We start from the raw sequence: 25,929 nt of genomic DNA on the forward strand, positions 1-25,929 counted from the left end.
GTGCTACTAAAATAACCTGACTGGATGGATCCATGGTTTTCCTAGATGTTAACTCTCAAAAGTTCAAAAGTGATTCTATATTTTAGTAAGAAGTTATCTATTGTAAGCTTTAAAAAAATTATGGTATAATACATGTAACATAAAATCTACTATTTTGCATTTGTTCTGTAATTCTCATTGTTACTTTTTGAAGAATACTTCTTTAGGGGCTATACTAATATTTCACCGTTCACCGTGTATATATTACTATTGTTACTATTTGCTTCTTTTCTCAATGACCTGAAGGATGGAAGGAAAATCCTGTGGGATTTGATTCTCTTATTAATGAAAGCAGGTACACATGGAGCTGGGGAAGCCCAGATATCTTGACTATGTTTGCCAAAGGTAAGAGTCATTGATTATATTACCTCAGATAGTATAGGTAGTAAAACAATATGCTAATTTTTGTGTATTACTTACTATATTTTATTGATTTTTGAGATACTTGTTTTTAAATATTTAACATCTCTGACATAGTGACATATATTACAAAGGATAGATGTGTCTGTGTGATATTTTTCTTTTAGTTGTACTTGAAATATATGGGCACATGTATAGTGGTTAGTATCTTGGATTCAATGAAATGGTATATGGCTCTAACATTTAACAGCTTTTGTAATCTTGGGCAAGTTAGCTAACTTCTCTGAACTTCAGTTTGCCTTGTAAAATGTAATCATAATAATTTCTATCTCATAGGTTTGTTTTTAGGATTAAATTAGATAATTCCTGTGAAATATCTAACAATGTGCTTATCACATAACTTTTCATTATGATGGTGATTTTGATGTCTGGTTCATTTTACTTTGATAATTTATTAAGTTTGTAGATACTTACATAAAGATTTAAGTGCTATGACTTGTAATTCCTATTTTCACATATTCAAGATCATGCCATTTGGATTTGCTATATTTGTTTCTGTGCATTGATTAGAAATTTGTTTATAATTTTTCTGAAATCCCGGATTCCATTTGAATTTTGTCATTAAATGCTTTTTAGTGAGAGCAGAATGACAGGTCATTTCACTTAATGAAAGGTTTTGTAACATTATACTTAACCATAGATGTAATCTTAATAATTGGCATTATTGAATATTATATGTCCTGAAAGCAAAAATATATGTTCAGAATTTTACATATGATATTCAAAGAACACAATTATGTACGTCAGGGTAAAGAAACCTCAGACTATTTGCCATTTATATATAGTCTCCTTTTTTTGGAAAGCAGTTTAGCTTTTGGGGGGGCTGGTGGTGGTGAGTGACTATATGACCTTCCTACTTCTGGCTATCACTGGAAGGACAGGACCAACACCTGAATCAAAAACAGTCCAATAGGAGTGGACTTTTTTTTTATGATAGTCACACACAGAGAGAGAGGCAGAGACACAGGCAGAGGGAGAAGCAGGCTCTACGCACCAGGAGCCCGACGTGGGACTCGATCCCAGGTCTCCAGGATCGCGCCCTGGGCCAAAGACAGGCGCTAAACCACTGCGCCACCCAGGGATCCCCAGGAGTGTTCTATTTCTTAGAGTAACCAAAAAACCTACTCAGATCTGTACTTAGGATGTGGGAAGTGGAATGGCTGAGCGGTGGTAGTGTCATTGGAACTGAAGTGCTTTTATTAGAGATTATTACTTGGTCTGTCTCATCCTTATTACCTATCTCAGCAATTCACTAAGTTGATTACATTCTTAATAAAATCTTGTAAATATGTAAGATTAATATGTTTGTTGACCCCTTCAAAGAATTTAACAATAGGCAATATTTATTCCTTTATATTAAGAAAAATACAGTTTATGAATAGGATAAGTGAAATATTTGAATTTTCTTCTTGCTTTAGGATGTACCAAATGACTTCGTCTGTTTTAGATTGTAGCATTCACAGACGACAAATTTTTTGAATAGTTTAATCTGTACAGGGAAACGGACTTTGATGTTTATTTTTGTGCTGTGTGTATTAGCATTGTGACTTTGCTAAGTAATTAACTTACATGTAGTGTATCTGTAAAATTAGAATGGTGCTATGAGAACAAAAAGCAACAGCATGTTAAAGTAGTAGTCATAGTCCATTGCACTTAAAATAAATGTTCATTCTTTCTCCTGTCTTTCTCTTCCCTATTATAATATAAAATGCTGGGCAGCCTGGGTGGCTCAGCAGCTTAGTGCCGCCTTCAGCCCAGGACGGGATCCTGGAGACCCGGGATCAAGTCCCACGTCGGGCTCCCTGCATGGAGCCTGCTTCTCCCTCTGCCAATCTCTCTCTCTCTCTCTGTCTCTCTCTCTCTGTGTGTGTGTCTCTCTCATGAATAAATAAAATATTTAAAATATTAATAATAATATAAAATTATATTATATATAATAATTATATTATATATAATTATATATAATAATTATATTATTTTTATAAATTAAAAAATTTAATAATATAAAATGCTTTGTGAAAAATTTTGGTTGCTCACAAAAATCTTTAAATGGGGGATCCCTGGGTGGCGCAGCGGTTTGGCGCCTGCCTTTGGCCCAGGGCGCGATCCTGGGGACCCGGGATCGAGTCCCGAGTCGGGCTCCCGGTGCATGGAGCCTGCTTCTCCCTCTGCCTGTGTCTCTGCCTCTCTCTCTCTCCCTCTCTCTCTCTCCCTCTCTGTGTGACTATCATAAAAAAAAATCTTTAAATGACTACTTCATATTTCATGACAGATTAAAAAATTGTTAAAAAGATTTTTCCCAAAATTTCCTTTTCAGGTGCTAGTGGAGACCATGTTTATGCATATAGCTATGATGCTGACAATGAGGATTTTGGTGCCCAGGATGTAACAAAACTGGATACTTGGGTTTTTGATAATATGAAGGTGAGTACTATTGAGGTGATCTTCTTCAGCACATGTATTTGTACCTAAGTACTAGAAACTGATTTGTTAGTAAATGCATCTTAATTTTTCCTACTTGTATAAACTTGAAAGTTCTGTATTTGTACATACTATTTTAAAAAGACTAGATTCTAAGAAATTACACTTTCTACAATAACCAATTAATGGATGTTTTTAAAAAAATCTGAAAAAAGATAACTTTTTAAATTTTTATATTTCTGACAGTGAAATGGGCTCCATAGATTGGAATTCAGGGAGCCTGCATTTCATTCCTATGTGCTGAATAGTCCTAGGTAAACCTTGATCTTTCTTTGACCATACAATAGTCTTTTAGCAGTAGAATCATGTAAGATGTATGAAAAATGCTTTTGAAAGTGCTGTTCAGGGCAGCCCAGGTGGCTCAGTGGTTTAGTGCCACCCTCAGCCTAGGGTGTGATCCTGGAGACCCGGGATCGAGTCCCACGTCAGGCTTCCTGCATGGAGCCTGTTTCTCCCTCTGCCTGTGTCTCTGCCTCTCTCTCTCTGTGTCTCTCTCATGAATAAATAAATACAATCTTAAAAAAAAAAAAAAAAAAAAAGAAAGTGCTGTTCAAATGGAATGCATTTATAATAACATGATTGTTTAAAAATTGCACTTTAGAGAAAGATAAGCAAAAACAAATTAGCAAGTTAGTCATAATATCCATATCCATGGGTTTCTCTAAGCAATAAAGGTGTTTAGACTATTTGATAGTGACAATTACCAGTTTTCACCGGGGATCCGGTAGAATTCATTTTGAAAAATTGTGTGAAAATCTAAGTTGTGGATATTGCCTCTCTTTTCTTCCTGTCCATTGTTTCTCATTTAGATATAACAACTTATAATTTATCTGTTGTTAGAAGCACTCATTGATTGACCCTTAATGATTCTTCTTACCAGTAGTGTCTTTCAAAGTGACCCTGCGGACTTCTCCATGATACAGTCATTTTTGTTAGCTTGTAAATAAAATCCTAAGTATGTGTCTTCATTTTTCTTTGTAGTTACTTAGCAGGAATTAAGGGTTCAATACATTCTTTGATAAACCATATTTCTTCTATCAGGATCTTTCTCCTTGAAATTTTCTTTTTTTATTTAATGTATACTTTTGTCAACAGGGAAAACTTGAAATTAAATAAGATCTCTTTAAGAAAATAATTGGCAAATTTTACTTAGCTAATTATTATTTCTTAATGTAATCTACTTATGTTAGTATTTGCTGAAAGGCACTTGGCTTCTAATTTCATATACATAGCTAAAAATGTTCCAGAATCATGGATTTGATTCCTTGTGTATGGCAGATATAGCTTGTGGCTGGCCTGCGTTTATGCCTTTTTTCCTTTATTTATTTCAACACTGCTAGTGATCAGAAAAAATTATTTGCCTATGACTTCATAAAATATGGCATATATGTATAATAATAACAGTAATATGAAATCATCAGCAATGGGAAAATGGTGTGAAGGGAAAATATAGGGACTAAGAATATGCCTTTAGAAAATCATGATCTAAATAGGTAGAGGAAGGCTTTCCTGAGAGTATTACAATGATCTCAGAAGTATTGGAAGAAATGGATGGATCTGGACTGCATGTGAACAAGTATTTCAGGCCAACAGCAATCAATATGTAAATCTTGGGCACTGAAGAGCCAGCATAATAGATTTGAGGAACTGAAAGAAAGGGAAGTTAAGGTGGCAGGAATACTGACTGGGAGCAAGATCTGAAGTAAGGCTAGAGAAGGAGTCAGGGGTCTTACCTAGACTTGTGTTCTGGTTAGATACTCAAGCTTAATCCAAGCAGAACAAATCCATGTAAATGTCTACTCACTCTTTTAAACTGTGGTAAAATACATATAACAAAATTTGCCATCTTAGCCATTTTTAAGTGTATGGGTTCAGTAGTGTTAAGTATATTCATATTATTGTGCATCCAGACTCCAAAACTTTTTCATCCTGCAGAACCAAAACTCTGTGCTCATTAAATAACTCCTCATTTTCTTCCTCTCTCAACCTCTGGCAACCACCATTTTACTTTGTTTCTATGTATTTGTTCCTATATGTCTATGTTTTGTACCTAGATACCTCATATAAGTGGAACCATACTATATTTGTCCTTTGTGAGTGGCTTAGTGTGATTTCACTTAGCATAATGTCTTTAAGCTTCATTCATGTTGAATCCATTTGCTTTTTAAAGCTCTGTTTGTGTATCATCTCCTTTAGTAGGCCTTCCATGACTTCCCTTTGCTTCACCTCACTTCCAGTTCCACTTAAATAACACTCTTCTATATTCCCTTGGTACCTCTATCTTAAGTACTTTATTATGCTATACCATAATTCTTGATACTTTGGCAGATCCCCCTTCAATCCTGAATACATCTTGTTGGTAGAGATACTGACTTTTTCTCATTGTTAACTCATTTCCTAGCAAGGAATCATCTGGTACATAGATACAAGTATTAGCTTAGATTAGGTTCAGTTCTGTGTAATAGGGGGAAAAAACAGCTTAAAAGTTTACTTTTATCTCAGTAAAGATAGTGCCAGAAGTAGGCAGCCCAGGATTGATGCAGTCCAGGACTTCCATAATGGTTCCATGGTGTCAATAAGACCCAGTCTCTTGAATTTCTCCTCTGTCCTCAGAGCATGAGTTTTATCTTCAGAGTTGTTATTTCAAAGAGCCTTAGGTCTTCATAGTCTTTTGACTGAAATACTTGATTTATATCTCATTGCCACAACCACTAAGGCACACTTAGCTGTAAGAGAGGATGGGAAATATGTAGGTTTTAAGGTTGAGCATTGCCATGTTTCATGAAATCACAGGTTTCTACTCAGAAAAAGAGAGTGCATGTTGGGGTAGTCATCCAGTAGTTTCCCATGACACACAACAAATATTCGTTGAGTATAGAAATGAAGGAGTGTGTTCGCAAGATAAGAAACAGTAGGAACGGGATCCCTGGGTGGCGCAGCGGTTTGGCGCCTGCCTTTGGCCCAGGGCATGATCCTGGAGACCTGGGATCGAATCCCACATCGGGCTCCCAGTGCATGGAGCCTGCTTCTCCCTCTGCCTGTGTCTCTGCCTCTCTCTCTCTCTCTCTCTCTCTCTCACTCTCTTTCTCTCTCTGTGACTATCATAAATAAATTTAAAAAAAGAAAAAAAGAAAAAAAAGAAACAGTAGGAGCTGATGGTCACGAGTAGAGTAGATATGGAAGGGAGAGTAACTAGAGTATATATTACCTCTTGTGTCCAAAAGACTAACTTTTAAAAAGCCCTTAGGAATCTAACAGGTTGAACTCTGTAAGATTAGTATTTCATAGTCTCCCAGATCTTACGTCCATATATGAATGAATAGCACTTTTTCCATAGTGGAATTTTTTTTTTTTTTTTTTTTACCAGTCATGGAACAAATTTTAACTTCAGGTGCTAGGTTTTTTGGGGTTTTGTCAGCTTTCAATTATATCTTTAGGGGGGATGCCTGGGTGGCTCAGCGGTTAAGCGTCTGCTTTCAGCTCAGGGTGTGATCCTGGAGTCCCAGGATCGAGTCCCACATCGGACTCCCTGCATGGAGCCTGCTTCTCCCTCTGCCGATGTCTCTGCCTCTCTCTCTGTGTCTCTCATGAATAAATAAATAAAATCTTTATAAAAAATATTATATCTTTAGGGTTTAACTCCTTTCTTTTGAAGAACTTACCACTTCTACCTAGATTAAAAACTTCTTAGGGGTAAAGTAAAATGTATATGAAAGCTAGGGACAGTTTTATGCTTTTGAGGAGGCTGTAGCAGGTTACATTCTATTCTTCAATAGCAGGCTTCTCTATATGGCACCATTTGTATTTTTTTAGCGTTTATAATAATGAATCATTTCAAAATATATTTCAGATTTTTATTGGACAATTAAATCACTCTTGTTAAAGTTACCATCTATTATATGGTTAGAGACATTTATGTGAATGGTAATTATGTATCTTGGCATAGCCTGTTAACTTACCTAAAATAATTTAAAAGTGTTCCCCACAGGGCAGCCCCAATAGCCCAGTGGTATAGCACCATCTTCAGACCAGGGTGTGATCCTGGAGATCCAGGATCGAGTCCCACGTCAGGCTCCTGCATGGAGCCTGCTTCTCCCTCTGCCTGTGTCTCTGCCTTTCACTCTCTGTGTCTGTCATGAATAAATAAATAAAATCTAAAAAAAAAAAAAAAAGTATTCCCCACAGGTACTTGTTTACGTGTTCATGTGTATGTAAGTAGAAGTTATGATTTTTGTCTTAGAACAGCATTATGAATCCAGCTTATCATTATGAAATTAATAAAATAATTTTTGACCCGTGTTTTATTAAGTTAGGGCATTTTTCTCTCATACAATGTGAAGAACATATTCTAGTCTTGGGCAAAGGAGACTGTTTAGAAGCTATTCACAATGATCCAAGTGAGCAATTATGGTTGGACTTGTTGGATTCAAGTAGTAACCTAGCCAGGACAGTGAGAAATAGTCCAGCTTTGAAAACATTTAAAAATGATAAAATGCTCCTAAAATGTTGCCTCTAGTACTATTTTATTTGGCTCTTGTCAAAATGTTTCTTCAACCTGCTGTATTTTATTCAAGGCTTATGAGGTCTTCATGAAATCAGGTGCCCCTTTCTATAACTTTTTCTTGGCCTACTTATTACCCGGAAAATAGCTCACTCATTATTCAACAATACGGACTTTGTGTTGATGGTCCCAAGGACAAATTTAAACAAAATAAGATAATTTAATTTTATAGTTATAAATGCAATTAAATGTTTTCGTCAGAATTACTTTTAAATAAAATAAATGAACTAAATTTCTTTAACTGATTTGTTACATATAGGAATTCTTTCATGCTGCCAGAAACAACCAATCTTTGTTTTCTAAACTAAATGAAGAAAAAATAGTTTTTTTCTTACATTTATTAGGAATAGATACAAATGGACATGCTCACCGACCAACATCGAGGTAATTTTAATGCTGTGTTTAATTTTGTGTTTTTAAGGGACCCAACTATTCTGTTTAATGTTTTAAAATATTATAATTTGTTTGTAATTCTCACAGTGCTTATATTCCATATTCTTCAGGCAGGGAAAAACTATATATTTTAGAAATATTTAAGTAAATCTTGGGGGGAAAACATTTATGTGGGATTAATATTGTGATATTAATATATCACAAGAAGATATAATTAGCTATTCCTTACGTGTTCCATTTAATAAGTATTGTGTCTAGCATATAATTGTATCAAGTTTTCTATACCATATTTCAGTAGCACTCCTTATATAGAACAGCAATTATTTTTCTCAGTTTTGTAGACCATAAGAGTAAGAATCCATGTTTTACTTTTATTCTTTATTTAGAATTTGACTTAGATATGTCTAATTGTAACTACAGCCTATTGATTAGTTGCCAGTAATGAATACCTCATGCTCCCCTTCTTGAACATGATGGACTGTTTCAAGTGATAGAGTTCATACCAGACCAACCTTTTCAACTGTATAGAATGCTTAAATATAATTTTTTTAAAATATTATATTATTGTTTTATATCATAAACATTCTACAGGCTGGAAACGTTTTATACTTGAAGCAGTTATACCTATTAATACGACAGGAACAATATAGTTTGCATTATGAGAGACATGAACTTGGAATTCATAATTAATGCATCTGAGATGCAAAAAGCATTCATTAAAATGTACTTGCTAACTAATATAGAAGAGTATTCTCCTTTTAAACTATTTTTGAAAACCATTTCAGATTCTTTTGCTTCTTTAAAAGGAGAGAATATTTTTAAAAAGGAGAGAATATTATTTTTGATAATTTAAAGAATCCTGATTTTAAAATATTAAAGATGAAATCTTAAAGTATTTTAAAAGTTACCAACTTTAGATGTAATTAGTTCACATTGAAGAAATTTGAGTTTTCCAAATTAATGTAATTTAATTTATTTTTCTGTTTCTTTTTAAACAGGGAATATAAGGACAATATTAAAGTAGTTGATGAGGGAATTAAAGAAATTGTATCCATGCTTGAAGATTTTTATGGAAATGATGGGAAAACAGCATTTATCTTTACTTCTGACCATGGAATGACAGATTGGGGTTAGTCTGTCTTTACGCGACATGTACTTTATGATTAAAATAGTGGTGAATGTAGCTTGCAGATATCTTGTAATGTTGAAGCAGGTTAGATGTGTTAGTATATGCAAAGTGTCTAGCACACAACAATTTCCTGCTTAATGTGTTAGTGTAAAAAATCTGATCTTATGTAAAAAATCTATCTTCTAGCTATAAAAGGGATATATTCTCATTTAAAATGAGAAATTAGAGAAAAGCGTGGAGAAGAAAACAAAGTATCTATCCTGTTATTCTTCTTAGAGTTGGTTGTAAGTGATGACAAACAAGGTAAAGTTAAGGTGGTATGACCAGGGACCCTCAGGCTCCTGGAGGTCTCCCCTAGATGAGCTTGTCCTCCCTGTGAGACTCCCAAGGCAAACACAGTGTGTACACAGAGAACAAAAGCAGGCAAAGATGCTTAGTGCACAGTATAGAATTCTAGTGAGCTGGTTCCACTCTCTAAAGGCCTTTTGGCTATATCAACCAAAGTAGCCTTAAAGAACCTTATCAAAGAGATATTCCTGTCCTCTCCAGAACAGAGCTGGAGTTGACTGACTGCTTGCCCTATACAGAGCTACTCTAGTGGCATCTCCTCCAAGTCTTAATGATACTATTCTCGTTCTTCTTTCAGCCAGTCAACAGATACTCTTTTTGTTTTATTTTTGATGCTCTGATATGCTTTGGGAATATTTATAAACTAATTGTTATGCAGTGTTGCAAGCATTTGGGAGGAGTGTGGTGGCCAGAAGTAGAATTACTTACAGATTAACTCTTTAAAATTTACTATTTAAAAAAAAATGTAGGTATAAATTCCTATATACTTGTCTTATTACTCTTATTGTCTTATTGGTAGGTTTCCATGGGGCTGGTCATCCTTCAGAGACTTTAACTCCTTTTGTCACTTGGGGAGCTGGAATCAAGTATCCCCAAAGAGTATCAGCTCAGAAATTTGATGATGCATTTTTAAAAGGTAGAGACATTTATCTTTATTGTTTTTATAAATAGAACAGTTTAAAATAAAACCAAAGTTTACCTTTAAAAAATCATTTTTGAAGTTACAGTTTTCATTTTTATATTTGTATCATTATAATTTTTAAGTATTACTTTTGTATAGTTGATATTATTTGGTTTATAATATTCAGGTTGAAATACGTAGTCTTAGGTGTGCTTGTACAGCTCAGTTGGTTAAGGGTCCCACTCTTGATTTTGGCTCAGGTCATGATCTCAGAGCCATGGGATCAGGCCCTTTGTCAGGTTTCTGCACTGGATTAAGATTCTCTTTCTCCCTCCTCCCCACTCCTCCCTGCTCACACATGTGTGCACACACATGCACTCTGTCTCTCTCAAAAAAAAAAAAAAAGAAGAAGAAGAAATATATGGTCTTAGTTATCTGCCTTATGAAAGGTACAAGTATAAATTATACAATTACTTTTTTTTCCCACAAGCCTTTTTATTGCTGAGATTTACATTAAACTCTTGAGTCAAATCTTATCTGCAAAGACTGTCACTCAGATAAATCAGACAGATGTCACAATTGACATTTCACAAATGGACTGATTTTGCTGTGTCTCTAGTACTTTTGAAGATTCTCTGTTACTCAAGCTTCCCTTCCTTCCTAATCCATGAGGAAAATGAATTCCTTTTTCCTGGAGCTCTGCTTATTTTCTAAGGTAAGGTTTTTTTCAGAGTTCCAAAATTTTTATTAATTTGACAAAAAAAATTCCTTTTAGATCCTTACTCCAGATTAGCTGCATAAAACTCATCCAAAACAACATGTTAAAAATGCAGATTACAAAACAGATTTCCAGACCTTGTTACTAGATACTTTAATTCCATGAGTCTGGATTAGCCCTAGAAATTTTCTTTTTAAAACTTTCTCCAGGGATTCACACTGACAGCCATGTTTAGGCATTTCTATCATAGAGGACTCTTTTTGGTTTGCATAATAAGATTTCCTTAGATGACTTCTTTGAATTTATTTTTATTTCGTGATATAATTGTCATACCATTTTAATTTGAATTCATGTTTTGAAAGTATACAACTCGGGGTTTTAGTATATTCACAAGACTGCAGTCACCCCTACCATCTAATTATAAAACATTTCAATCAGCACCCCAAAGAAACCTGTCACCCATTAGAGAACACACCTTATTTCTCCCTCTCTCTTTCACCTGGCAACCATTACTCTACTTTCTTTCTCTCTCTCTCTTCTGGATCTGCTCATTTCATATAAGTGGAATTACTCATTGTATGGTCTTTGTGTCTGGCTTCTTCCACTTGGCATAATTTTTTTCAAGGTTCATCTGTGTTTAGTATCTATAGTTTATTTTTTATAGCTGAGTAATATTCTATTGTATGTATAGACCATAGTGTTTTTGTATGGACCATATTTTATTTATTCAATCATCTTATGGACATTTGGGTTGTTTCTATTTTTGGCTATTATCATAGTGCTGCTGTGAACATTTGTGTAAGAGTTTTTATGTAGACATGTGTTTGCATTTCTCTTGGATAGATATATACCTAGGGATGAAATAAATGGGTCATATGTAACTCTGTGTTTAATTTTTTGCAGACTGCCACACTGTTTTCTAAAGCAGCTTCAACATTTTATATTCCTATGCTTTGTGGTAAAGGGATTAGATTGGGTCTAATAGAAACTAAGTTAAGTAGTATGTTTGTACTTAGGAGATAAAACTTTATTTTGGCACTTGATTTCTCAGTGAATTAATATTTAGGATAATTTGACTTCAAAAATTATTATAAAAGGAATATACTTTTTTATATGAATAAAACATCATAAGTTATAGAGAAAGGGAATGTGCGTTTTTTTCCTCATCAGGTGATTAGTGTGAATTTATAGTAGCTGACTAGTAGAAACTGAAGATTTTTTTAAACTTTATTAGCTTATTAAAAGAAATTTCATCATAAAACATCTTAGAACCCTTTTGGTAATATATCTTAAAGTCATTAAAATAAGAGATAGTCTCATAATCATTTGTTTTGATAACTGTTTATTGAAGTTTCTGAATTTGTAGAAAAATAGGGGACAGATATATCTGAAGGCAATTTGAAATAGTAATGCATGGTAGCCCCGGTAGTGCCACCTTCCGCCCAGGGTGTGATCCTGAAGACCCGAGATCAAGTCCCATATCAGGCTCCCTGCATGGAGCCTGCTTCTCTCTCTGCCTGTGTCTCTGCCTCTCTCTCTCTCTCTCTCTCTCTCTCTCTCTCTGTCTCTTATGAATAAATAAATAAAATCTTTTAAAAAAATAGTAGCTCATAACTCACTATGGTATTTTAACATTTAAGATTAGTGACAGTAGGAATATCACAGCTACAATTTTAAATATTTTGCAAGCAACTGCCATTAGAGAAGAAAAAAGGTTTAGGTTGTCTAATGGACTATCAATTGCTTTAATTACTCCCTGGAGCAGGACTGTCAGTTGTAGTCATGCCAACAGCTCTTATCATTGTGCCTTTTACTTCCATTTTCCCTTCCTCGGCTTTTTGATGTTTTGAAACAATTATCTGCGAATGAGCATTTTGAAAGTTTAAGAAGTCATCACAGAAAACATCAAATATTAACTTTAAAGCTATTCTTTGAAAATTCTAGTTTTAAAAATATATAGCTCTACCTGTTTAAGTACCCTTTTTATTCATAGTTGACTTAAAATAGACTTTCCCAATACTTTCTTTTGTCATTACACCTTGATCTCTCTTAATAATGAAAGTGTTTTTGTTTTGTTTTTAATCTTAACATCAGCTCTTGTGTCTAATTGTGTTTCAGAATGGAAATTAGAGAACTGGAAGAGACAAGATATCCATCAGGTATTCAGTACAATTTAATCACTTTCAAATTTAATTTTCTCTCCTATAAGAAGTTTAGACCAAAAAAAATCTGAAAAACAGTATTAATAATAATGATGATAAAGGATTTTTCAAAACATTTCAGTTACCTAGGGAAATCCATCTAATGCAAATATTTTAACTCAACTGATCTTCCTTCTAGCAAAATAAAAAAAGCTCAAGTAAAACTGAAAAGACTCCCTCTAAATAACATTGGCTAATTAAAGAATTATTATGTAAATTGAAATCTGCATGCTTGTTCAGTTTCTATGATTTCTTGTCATGGTTGCCTTGCTTAGTTGCTTTAAGCACAGACATAATAAATAATAAAATCCTATTATGAGTTTTTTTCCCTGTAGTATGTGAGTTACCATTTTTTTTTATTAACACATATTTTATCTTTAATTCTACCCAGGATACTTACAAATGCAATGGAAAAAAGATGACAAGAATATAGATTACTCAGCTAGAAACCTTAGGTTACAGGAAAATGCATGGCCAACCTAATCAAGTTAGACTGGTAACATGTATAAATATGAAGCATGGAATTTTCATTTTTGAAGATATGCTATGTAAACAGCCATCTTCACTATTTGTAGAAGGCATGGCATTATTGGATATGGCCTCCAAAGTGGTAGGAATATTTTATCTTCTCTAGGTAACCTCACAAGCTGGCATTCCTTTTTTGGTGAATAAACCAAGGTCTAAAATCTCATTTTTAGGTCTGTGATTGCAGAAGCCTGTTCTCTGTCAGCATATTAAGAATGGTCTTTTCTCTCAGGTTAACTGCATATCACCTAAATGAATGGAAATGTGTAAGATTAGAATAACAGTTTGTTTAATTTTGCAATAAAGATCACTATCAGAGGAATAGGGAATATCTTGAAGATCATAAAACATGTTTTACTTATAGTGAGACTGGATTATAATTTAAAACTAAATATAGATTCAGCTATTGGTCTCTGAATGCTCCTACCTCAAATCTGCTTTAGAGGAGAATTTCTTTATTCATTCCTTCCACCAGCATTGTTATGTGTCTGCAGTGTGTTTAGACCTTGGCAGAGATTAGCATTAAACATGTGTAAGGGATATAATGATGAGTAAAAGCAGATACAATGCCTGCCCTAGGAAGCTTACAGTTTAGGGGTGAGAATAGATATTAACTGAATTATTATATGAATAAATATAACATTACAGCTGTGCTACGTGCTACAAAAGAGGACTGTGAAACCATGAGAGCAGAGTGGACATATCTGGTAGACGGTATGGTCAATAAAGTCTTCCTGAGATGTTGAGGATTGAGCTGAGACTGAAGCATAAGTAGGAGTCACCAGGCACATGATATTCTCCCTCCACTTCAGGCAGAGGGAGCGTCGTGTACCTAGAGCTCTGGGAAGAGAATACATAGCATATTAAAGGATCACAGAGCAACTGAGGCTGTGGTATGAGGTCTGGGTAGGCACTAGACCCCGCAGGGCCTTATGAGCCTATGGACTTAATCCTAAAGCTTGGGGAAGCCCTTTAAGTATTTGAAGCTTGGAGAGTGATATGATCTTTTTGTGAAAGGATTTGTCTGGCGCTGCTTGGAGAACAGATTAGAGGAGGCCAAACAGTGGATTCTAGGGAAAAGGGAGAAGGCAGAGGCAATTGGAGTTTTCCAGTGTTGTGTGGGAATGCTACTTCGTAAAAAGAGTCTAGATAGTAAAAAAGTGAGAAGCATTGAAAGCCTGAGACCAAACTTCAACTTTAAATGGGGAATTAGAATTAGAATGGTATCTGGAAAGGAGCCACAGTGAGATTGAAGACACTCACTGGAGTGCAGTATTACAGAAACTGAGAAGGGAATGGTCTACACAGTGCTGCTGAGAGGCCAACTAGTTAATATAACTACAACAGCATTTTTAGCCACCATTTATTGCAGGATTGTTATGTGCCAGATACTTTATAAATTAATCTCATTTAATTATGCCATAACTCTGTAAGGGAGAGTTTTTTAAATAAATAAATGATAAGGAAACCAAGGCATTGGGGAGGTTAAATAATCTGCCCCTAGTCTCAAGAGATTGCAGGCAAGGATTTGGAACTGGGAATTCTGACATCTAAGCACTTTACTGCCTGAAAAATTGTAAGGACTAATATAAAAACAGCCAACCAGATCTAGAGAAACAGAGAGTGTTAGTTAGCTCTCTAAGGGAGAGTGGTCTATGGGATGATGAAAGGTCAAAAAAGGAAGTGGGGGTGGGTTGAGGAGTGATGGGGAGTTCCAGAAGTGGAGGTAGAAGCACAAACAACTCTGGGAAACTAGGAGCTATATGTCTTTTCTGGATTTCACTGGCTGGCCAAACCTTCTGGTATATACTTTTTCTTTAGTTAATATATATATTTCTCCAGTTAGAGCCTTCTATTGCTATTCATTTTCTGTATAGTTGAGGCATACTGAAAAACTATTACATGAAGTAGTCAAGTTCTTAGGTACCAGAGTGGGTAACTTTTTGTTCTAGCATGTTTTGCATTTGGGGCTTTTCAAATGTATTTTTTTATACATTAATGCCGCTATAGCAAATGACATTTTTAGAGATTGATATCTATTGTGTATTAAATGTTGGAAGGTAATGGATTATAGTGAACATCAAGATTGTAGTCCAAAATATAGTTGCATTAGATTATTTAATTTTCTTACTGATGTCTGTAGACTTATTAGAACTGATTTTTTTCTGTTTGTAGGCCGATATTGCACCATTAATGGCTTCTCTTATTGGAGTTCCCTTTCCCCTTAATTCAGTGGTAAGGAATCAAATTTTCTTAATAGCTCTCAGAAGAAAAAAGTGTACAGTAAAATTTCCTTTTTTATGTCTTTCTGAATAATCTTTGGATACATAAAACTGTACTTTCCTTTCTTTCTAAGTATGTAATATCTCATAACTGTGGGCATGTTACAATCTACAGCATGGAGTACTAGCCTAATAGCTCTTCTTTAAACATTTTTTATTTTCTAAAATGTGTACAGATTTATCTTTGTATTTCAGTTATAAGTGGTAAAAGTATAGAAGTAATTTTTATTTGCAAGCAGCAGAAACTGGATCCATTTAAAGGGAATTTGTTAAAAAGATCTTGCTGGGTTGTTGAATCAAAGGGGCGCTCAAAAACCAGGCATGGAAATGAGCAGGGACAAAGAACACCGGAGACTTCAAAAGAAGAACCAAACAGTTGTGCCCAGGGTACCAACACTAGGGGCGAATAGCATTACACTTACACTTTTTGTGACTTGACTCTCAAGAGTCAAATTCCAGTGCTTACCATCTGAGTGGCCTAGCCTGGGTTACTTGTCTACCCTTCAGTAAAGGAAGGTGGGGCTCCATTGGAAACCCACTATGTTAGATCCAGTGGGGGAGATTTTCCTTTTTTTTTTTCCCCAAGATTTTATTTAAATTCAAGCTAGTTAATATATAGTATATTATTAGTTTCAAGAGTAGAATTTAGTGATGATTCATCATTTACATTCAACACCTAGTGCTCACTGCAACAAGTGCCCTCCTTAATGCCCATCACCCATTTCACCCATCCCCTCGCACCCCCATCCACTGCCCCTTCAGTAACCCTAGTTTGTTTTCTATAGTTAGGAGTCTCTTATGGTTTGCCTCCCTCTCTGTTTTTATCTTATCTTTTTCTTCCCTTCCCCTATGTCCATCTGTTTTGTTTCTTAAATTCTGCAGTGAGTGAGATTTCTAAACATAGAATGGTAATGCTTTTAAGAATGGGAACTGGAATGCTGAAAAGCCAAAATATATATATATATATATATATATCCATTCCAACCAGCCATTCTTATTAGGTCTTCAAATCAAACTTTTAATAAATGTTGTCTAACTCAGAACTCTGAGTAAATGACCCTTATAGTCATGTGTGTATGTGTAAAACTGAAACAAAAATTTCACAAAACACTCCTTACTCTTACTGTGCATGGTATACTCTTAATTTTCTTATCCTTTTTTTTTTTCTTTTTAAGTATACTGGTTGTGGCCTACCATAGTGATTTTTCATGTGTGCAAAGCATTGTGTTCACTGCCTACAACACGGTAGTCTTTCAATAGATACTAGGTTTTATCGAATCTATTTCATCTTTTTTGCTTTATTTACTTTATTATGTCTACCTTATGAGAAAAAATAATAGAACATTTTTCAGTTATGGTTTTAGAAAAGATGTTTTGCTTAATTATTTCAGTAATTTATTCATCTACCTGTCTTATCTTTAGTGCTTCCTTTATAAGTCTGTTTCATTTTACAAGAATAACCTGAGCTATTAATACTAGTAATAGTATGCTAATAGTATTTATATTAAACTAGTGTTTATTATTTACAGGGTATCCTTCCTGTAGATTATCTTAACAACACTGATCTCTTCAAAGCAGAGAGCATGTTTACAAATGCAGTACAGATTCTTGAACAATTCAAGGTAAAATAAGACACAAAAATGGATACTACTGCAACTGCAAAATCAAATATATTAAGTGAAAATATTTGATTTTGTGTTTTATGAAAATTATTTTCTATAGTTTATCTTTAAATTTTGTGTATATGACTGGCGTCATAAAGTTTAACATTTGTGAGGTATATGTTCCATGAATCGGTCTGTGGTATAGAATTACTTTTGAGAAGTGTCTCTAATTGTAGGACTACCACATATGCTTATAAAGACTACACACCAACTCTTACTGATTGGAATTTGCCCCACAGAGGTAGTGTTAGAGATTGCAACATTTCTTGTTATTTAATGTATATTACCATATGTATTAAGCTAAATTAAAGATGTGGCCATTTAACTGAAACTTTGTTATTCTTAATGCTGTTAATGCAGCCTGACTTATTTTGTTTTCTAAGAGTAAAAATACAGTTTAATTACAGTATGTTATTTTCAAGCTTGATATTAATTTTCAGCTTACTGTGGTAGTATGATCTGAAATTTCTGTTTAAATATTTATAGAATAATATAGTAACATAAAATTCCATTTAGTTTCAAAGTAGTAAACTATCCCCAAAGAGACAGTTTAGTGGATGTTTGTATTTCAAAATGAAACTAATTTTTTTCTCATTTATAATATAATAAAATATTTTCATATTTGGTTCCCAGGTGAAAATGACTCAGAAAAAAGAAGCTACTTTACCCTTTTTTTTTACACCATTTAAGTAAGTCTCATATTTTTTATTAACTTATAGGAAGGAATCTTTTAATGAGTTTGAGTACTGACAGGATAGTTACTTAGAACTTTGTCCTTTTTGTTTATATTAGTGCAAACTCTAAAACAAAAGCCTCTTCTGGTGTTTTTGTAAATAATGGGCCAGGCACCAGATTCTACCTTTGAATAGCTGATAAAGGAGATAAAGGACAGAGAGAAATGTGGGAGACATTAAAGAGACAATTGAACAGGGCCTGTTTGGGAACATGTGGGGACCCTTGGCTTGGTTGATTGGGAGGTGGTGTTACCATTATGGCTTGTAGAAGGAAAGAAGAAATGATTTGAGGAGCAAGGATCAATGTTTCTGAGTTCAGCTTACATTTGAAGATACCAATTAATTAGAATTATTTAGAAATTAGAAATAAAATTAGTGTAACAAGTTAGGGACTTAGACCTCAACATAAAGATGAGAGTGGATTGTGTAGATTGGAGGCATCAATATAAGATAAGATGGTAGTGTTAACTGTTGCACATGTAGGAGGCGGTAGGAGAACCTAAAAAGTGACAAGAAAAGACTGATGGTGCAATTCTGGAGGACAGTGACAACTACTGGGTGGATAAGGAGAGCAGACTTTGGTGGGCAGCTGGATTTTGCTGTCTTATCTGTTTTCCTTGAATCAGGAGAGAGGAGATATGAGTCACAAACCTGGATCTGCACTCCTAATGTGGGCAGATATATTCAGTCTCCTTTATTCCTCCTCATCAAGGTTCATTTTCAATTAGCAAGGATCACATTTGATTAGGATGGATTTTGATCTTGACCAAAATACATAGAAACTTTATAATATGGGTGTTAGTAATGGGTTTGAATGATTTCATTGGAATTATTTTTGACAACTTATATAGCACTAGTATGGTATTCATAAACTAGAAAGGCTTAAATATTACATTACCCTCTAAATAATGTGATTACATGCCTGACTTTGTGTGTGTGTATATTTGTGTGAATAGGAGAGCAAAAACCAACCAAAATTAGGATTTTGCAGCTTATGATCATATGAAGTTAATTGCCCTAAATATTACACAATATACATCCAAGGTGTAATTACCTTTGAAGATTGTCCCTAATTGTAAGATTATCACATATGCTTATAAAGAGTATAAGCCAAGTTTTTACTGATTGGAATTTGCCCCACATTATCTCATATACATATCTTATGCATCTGTTTATTTACAGTGTAGTGGTGCAGTCAGAGCATAATAGAATAAATAAATGAACAAGAAATATATTATCAATTCCTGGTATGAAGAAAATACACAGGACATTGAAAGTGAGACTGTGGGTTACTTTAGACCAGCCACTCTAGAAGGACTGGTCAGGAAGAGGTAGTCTTCTGCAAAGGGCTCAGGTGCACACTGCCTACCTTCTTCCACTTAGACCTGCTGACTGACCATGAATTTACTGGGCTTTGATGCTCAACATCTGCCTGCAGCGCCACTACTAGCTTTGTGTCATCTGGAGGCCCTGCAGCATTCTTGATTCCTAGCTGGTGGCTCACCCACTCTGGAGCAAAGCTATCAGCCCTGCCTACAGACTTGTCTGGCTGAAAATCACCATTGGTCAAAAGTCTGCAATCTGACCAAAAGGTACCTAAGATTAAATGAATGATAGACTCCTGAGGAGATAATTTAAGGAACAGAAAAGAACTTTAAAATGTTAAAATTTCTCAGAAATATCTGAAAAGCTATTGTATCCTTAGCACACACTTTATAAAATGAGAAAGAGTACAAGATGCATATTTTTAAAAAGAGAAATGCAACTAAAAACTTACAGAATGATACATTGTATAAGAATAGTCCAACTGGGAGGCAAACCCTCTAAATTAGAATAGCAATGTGAAATGAGTTTTAATATATGAATTGAATAAGAAACTGAAGGAAACAAGATGGCATACATGGATCGCATACATTTCTTCATCCCCTGAAACAAGGATAAGTGGAGACTTTAGGGAAAAGAAGGCATTTCCAACTGTGCAAGAAAGTGTGCTTCAAACATGAAGCAGCCTAATGTGTAAGGTGATTTCGAACAGCTGCTGGGAGTATGAGAAGAGAATTTGTGGCACATAGATCAAAGCTTCAATGAAATAGACAAGAAAATCTAATCATAGCATAAAATTTAGCTACTCAGTGAGTAGTAAGTAACCATAATACAGTAAGAGACAAACCTTAGACAAAGCAAGACTTAAGTATCATTATTGGATAGAATGCAAATGTTGCCTACCTTGACAGTGTACAAGGTTACAAGTTGGAAGGCAGAGGAGGAAAGAAAGTGGTGCTGTTGTCCTCATGAAATAGAAAGTGGAGATTCTGGATATAGCTGAGAAAGTGAGACAGAGGTTTAGGTATTACATTATTAAAGTAACCAATGTTGGGGTGCCTCGATGGCTTAATCAGTAAAGCATGCAACTTTTTTTTTTTTAAGATTTTTTTTTTTATTTATTCATGAGAGACACAGAGAGAGAGAGAGGCAGAGACACAGGCAGAGGGAGAAGCAGGCTCCTTGCAAGGAGTCCAACGTGGGACTCGATCCCCAGTCTTAAGGATCACACCCTGGGCTGAAGACGGCGCTAAACCGCTGAGCCACCCGGGTTGCCCAAGCATGTGACTTTTAATGTTGGGATCCACATTGGGAGTAGAGCGAGCTTAAAAATAAAGTGACTATGGGCATCTGGATGGCTCAGGTCATGGTCTTAGGGTCCTGGGATCGAGCCCCTCATTGGACTCCCTGTTCAGCATGGATCCTGCTTCTCCCTGTGCCTGCCACTCTTCCTGCTTGTGTTCTCCCTCTTTCTATCAAATAAATAAATAAAATCTTTTTAAAAAATAAAGTGACCAATATAGCCAACAGAAGAGGTAAAAATAGTAATATAAGCATATTGAGGGAGGAGGAGACAGCAAGAATAGACAGAGTCAGTGAAGAGTCCACAGAAAATGCCTCAGGTCATCCAGTCAAGAAATAGTAATAGAAGCATATTATTAAGAAACATGGAGGTAGCTACCAGAATACCTGAAAATAGACACATGTAAAAAATTTTGCGTCTGGGTTGGAGAACTGAGGTGAGAAGGGTGGGGCAGGAGTTGTTGGTTGTCATTATGCCCTCTGTACTTTCTGACTTTTTAAAAATTATGCACATATTACTTTGATAAAGCACATTATTTTTAAAAAGAACAAAAATAAATTGACATCTTAATCATTGGCACAAATGATCAAATGGAATCATAAAAATAATGGGCATAAAGAAATATAAATGTTAGAGTCAATGTCTTGGGTTACATGAAAGTCTGTGGTTATTATATTTAGGAAGTAGTTTGGTGAGGATTGACATTTTTACAATGTAGAGTATTACTTTCCAACATTTACTTACTTATGTCCTTAAGTAAAATTTTATAGTGTTCCCCATAATATATTTTTTCATTATTTTATTCCTGGATATTTTATTTGTATCATGAGTAGTATCTTTTTTTATTACTACATATGTTCAATATACCAGGGAAAACAGTTATTGCCCTTTACCATTGGCGTACAAGGGACTGTTTTTCTCTAGTCCGATGAATTTACTTGTATTTACACCATCCGTTTTCTTCTAGTCCCCTTTATGTATACACCTAATGTCAGCATTATCCACTTAGAAACTTATCAAGTAAATGTTAGCACATAATAATGAAAGAGTACAGTTATTACAGATCCTTTTTGCAAAACACTTAAGTACTTGTTACAAACGATTGGTTCCCTGAAGCCTTTCCCTCTTGAATAAGTACCATATTTCCTTTTTTTCTTAGAAATATATGATTCACTCATCAGTTCTTAAGTTTGAGAAAATTTATCTAGGATATTGACATCTGAGGTTTCATAGTCTTGAGATTTTCCTTAACATGATCAATTTCACCAGCATCGCAAGATTTTAATTTAATGTTATCTCTCCACCATTTCTTCCACTGTCTGAGTCTTGTCTTCATGAATAATTCATGACTAGTGTAATAATTCCTAGGGTGCTGAAATAGCCAGTGTTTCAAGATGTGAGAATATAATTGCTAAGATCCTTTAACATACCTTACACTTGTAAAAGACTCCAGTGAATCCGTATGGTAATTGCATATCCTATATTATCCTGTTCTTTAAAAATTAAGTATATTTTACCTTTTATATCTTAAAGATTTCTAAGAAAGGCTAAAAGTCATGAAATAATAATCTATTCAGACAAGTAGAACTCCACAAACTCAAACCTTGTGCTATGCCAAGGAATGACCAGCAGGTGGTGCTACATGACTAGGAGAAGCATAAAAGTACCTTAAAAGGAGTATTGAAATACACTTTGTATTTCAAAACTGTGTACCAGAGGCCAGAGTAAGGCCAGAATAACTTTAAAGGAAAAAAGTTACATAAAATGAGAAAAGAACAAGAAAGGCTTCTTGAGTATATCTGAAGAAAATGAAAATGGGAAGGAAATACTGTACCTTGCCAATAGAAGAAAAATAGCTGTTCTTTTACTTAAAAATCACTATATAAACTCAGAGCAGTTAAAGTTTAACCAGGTATTTTAACATATTTTCTACCAAAATGACAAAAGCTACTTTCATTTTTTTTAATATATTTGTTTCTTTTAGCTGATATGGATTAAAGTCCTTAGACCAAATTTAAATACTAATTTTAATGTGAATCTACCACTTCACCCATCTGGCTTACTAATTATTTACTAGAAATGGAATTTTCTCCTTCAAAATTGAAATTCTTCTTTTTTAAAAAAAGTAACTTTTATATGTCACATACATAAAAAATGTTTATTTACTCAGTTATGACTTAAAAGATGAAAATAAGGGACGCCTGGGTGGCTCAATGGTTGAGCGTCTGCCTTTGGTTCAGGGCATGATCCTGGAGTCTTAGGATCAAGTCCCACATCGAGTTCCCCACAGGGAGCCTGCTTCTCCCTCTGCCTATGTCTCTGCCCCCCCCCTCTGTGTGTGTGTCTCATGAATAAATAAATAAAATCTTAAAAACAAAAGATAAAAATAAGATTCTATATCGATGATCAGTGCAAAGGAACTCGGGTTATTTTGGAGGTAGCTTATCCCTCCTCTGTCTTTATCTCTTGAAATATTTTTCCTTTAATCTATAAATAGATGTTCTCTAAAATATCATGTGTAAGTGCAAGGAAAATATTTTTGTAATAAAAAGCTGAGAAGATGTAGAAGATAGAATACTTCAAAGGGCAGCATTTTAAGGAGATTTTGTCCTGCAAACACTAGTCACCCTGAATAATTGATAAAATATATTTACAAATATATTAACCACAATTATTTTAAAGTGTACCTGATAACACCACCAATAACCATATCATTTGTGAGTGTGCTTCTACTGTCTTTTTCATTTGGTCCTGTTATTGAGTCTGGTGGTTTTTAGATGAATGCCTATCATTGTATATTAAAGGTATTGGAAGCTCTGGATTATCTCATTCTCCAAAGAGGTTTCACCTTATCCTCTGACAGGCACAGAGTAGTAACTAACTCAAGGCTGTGTTGCATTTGTTGTCTTCCCTTACCTCTGGTTTGTTTGTGTCTGTCTGCCCTTAGAATGTAGCCTCCCAGGCATTTCAGTGGAAGCTGTGTGTTGTCCAGAGCCCTTCCTTGGTGGCTTCTGAACACCAGATTTTGTCTCTTCTATATCTTGAAACTGCGAAAACTTCTGTCCTTTTCAGGTGCTTTCTTCATAGCTTCTTGTCCTCTTGTCCCTATGCAGTTGAAGAATTCACTAGGTGTCCAGCTCGTTCCCCTTCTCACCAGATCGTGGCCTTTGTTTCTTTACCTGAATTGTCCACATAGAATAGAATAGAAGTTGTTGCTTATAAAGATTCCTTCTCTCATTCTTGAGATGTCACTTCAGGTTAAGTATTAAGTTAATGTAATTTCAGATAGCTTTTCATTCATGCCTTTTTAAAATTTCTTTTATTTAAAAAAAATTTTTTTAAAGATTTTATTTATTCATTCATGAGAGACACAGAGAGAGATGCAAAGACATGGGCAGAGGGAGAAGCAGGCTCCCTGTGGGGAGCCTGACAGAGGACTTGATTCCCGGACCTCGGGATCATGACCTGAGCCAAAGACAGACACTCAACCACTAAGCCACCCAGGTGCCCTCTTTTTCTTTTTTTAATCCAGAATGAAGATTGTATATATTATCCTCTTATTTGTCTTTCTTTGTGGGTCTTCATATCCTGGCTGCATTGGCAGCCACAAATGTTATTTTTTTTTTTTATCTCTGTTGCCTTATAAGATTGCCAGAGACTCTATTGGATTCTCTACCTCCTGGCAGCAGCTATGTGCCCAAGTTCTCAGCCTTTTGCCAAAAATAAGAATGGCAGATGCCCTAATTGTTACAGTTTGTAGAATGCTGGACTAATTCTCTGGTTTGCTTCTCTTTAGGATCTTAACTCTTTAATTCTTGATGGTCTACGAAGCTCTCTAGCACCTTCAAATTGATTTTTAATATTAATCAGGCTTTCTAGTTGTTCCTTTTTTTTTTTTTTCCTAGTTGTTCTTGGTGGGAGCATTGATATGTCCAAACTTTCCATCATAACCAGAAACTGTGGTTAAACTTTAATGTTTTAATTATTTTATTTAAAAAAAAAAACCTCATTATTAAAATGTGAATGAGAAAGTAATGAACATATACAATAAAAACTACACAAGCAATAATAAAATGTGACCTCTCCTGAGTTCTAGTCTCACAGTCTTTTCTCTTGGAGGCAAAGTTGCAGGTTCTCATACATCTTTCATATATATATATCCCTCTTCAAACATGCTGAAAAGAGTAGAGAATATAGCAAAAATCCTTATACCCACATCCAGGTTTAAGAAATGTTAACATCTTGCCATATTTCTTGAGATCTCTTTTTCTTAAGAAATAAAATCATCTAATGTAATTGAAACCCTATTTTTAAAATCTACCACATTTTTTTATAAATCTCTTTTTTTCCATTCACCATGATTTTCAGAATTTATCCATGTTGACACATGTAGATCATCTTTATTTATTTTAATTTATAGATAATATTCCTTTGGTTACTTCTCTACCACAACCCCCCTTGTTTTGTTGTTGTTTTATGTAAATGTTAACATATTGTACCTCATATTCTGGACTTTACATTTCTCATAAAACTTCTTTATGTTTAAAATAGGTGACACTAAGATTGACTTTGCATCCCTTCTCAACTTACAGAAAGCTAAAAAAAATTTTACTGGGGAACAAGTTTGTAAGAGTCTTTAATGTCCTAATGGTACAATGAGATTTGTATGGAACATTTTGGTGAACTCCAAACATATTCGAAACCTTTAGTATGTCCCAAGAATTATAAATAGAACTTTTAGGAAAAATGTAAATTAGCCTGACAGTGGTTTTTTTTTTACCTAATTCTTTACCTAAGTATTCCATATATAATGTAATAATTTCACATATGATATAATGAAATATAATTAACATAATATAACAAATATTTCTCTTTAAAAATACTTCTTTCATCCTTCTTAAAGTATTATATTAGCCTAAGTAATTTTGTTCCAAACAAGCTTTGTTTTCATCTTTTCATTTAAGTTAGCAAATGATTAGGTACTTTAAGAATGGGAATTTATATTATTCTCTTATTTTTTCCCCTTTTTTAGATCTACAATATTTTGATAGCATTTTAATCAATTAAGATTTATTGATTCATTTTATATGCTTGGTACTTTGCTGAGTATTATTATGACTTTTTATTGAAATAATGGCCTAGTTGAAGATTAAAATTTAATTGAAGAGAAATAAATTGTTATTAGA

General features: G+C 34.5%; 1 protein-coding gene across 6 annotated transcripts in view; it reads left to right on the plus strand.

Annotated features, from left to right (window-relative positions):
• LOC129514590 (GPI ethanolamine phosphate transferase 1) overlaps positions 1-25,929 on the plus strand; it is a 109,863-nt gene that overhangs the window by 20,744 nt on the left and 63,190 nt on the right. For all 6 annotated transcript variants that reach the window (XM_055333300.1, XM_055333299.1, XM_055333304.1 and 3 more), the window contains 9 exons: positions 286-384; positions 2,777-2,883; positions 7,761-7,885; positions 8,893-9,023; positions 9,892-10,008; positions 12,830-12,870; positions 15,613-15,672; positions 17,249-17,341; positions 18,017-18,072. In XM_055333300.1, the coding sequence (XP_055189275.1) occupies positions 286-384; positions 2,777-2,883; positions 7,761-7,885; positions 8,893-9,023; positions 9,892-10,008; positions 12,830-12,870; positions 15,613-15,672; positions 17,249-17,341; positions 18,017-18,072 (829 nt within the window). The remainder of the gene's footprint in view (positions 1-285; positions 385-2,776; positions 2,884-7,760; positions 7,886-8,892; positions 9,024-9,891; positions 10,009-12,829; positions 12,871-15,612; positions 15,673-17,248; positions 17,342-18,016; positions 18,073-25,929) is intronic.

The sequence above is a fragment of the Nyctereutes procyonoides genome, unplaced genomic scaffold (genome assembly GCF_905146905.1).
Source record: "Nyctereutes procyonoides isolate TBG_1078 unplaced genomic scaffold, NYPRO_anot_genome, whole genome shotgun sequence".
Lineage (NCBI taxonomy): Eukaryota > Metazoa > Chordata > Mammalia > Carnivora > Canidae > Nyctereutes > Nyctereutes procyonoides.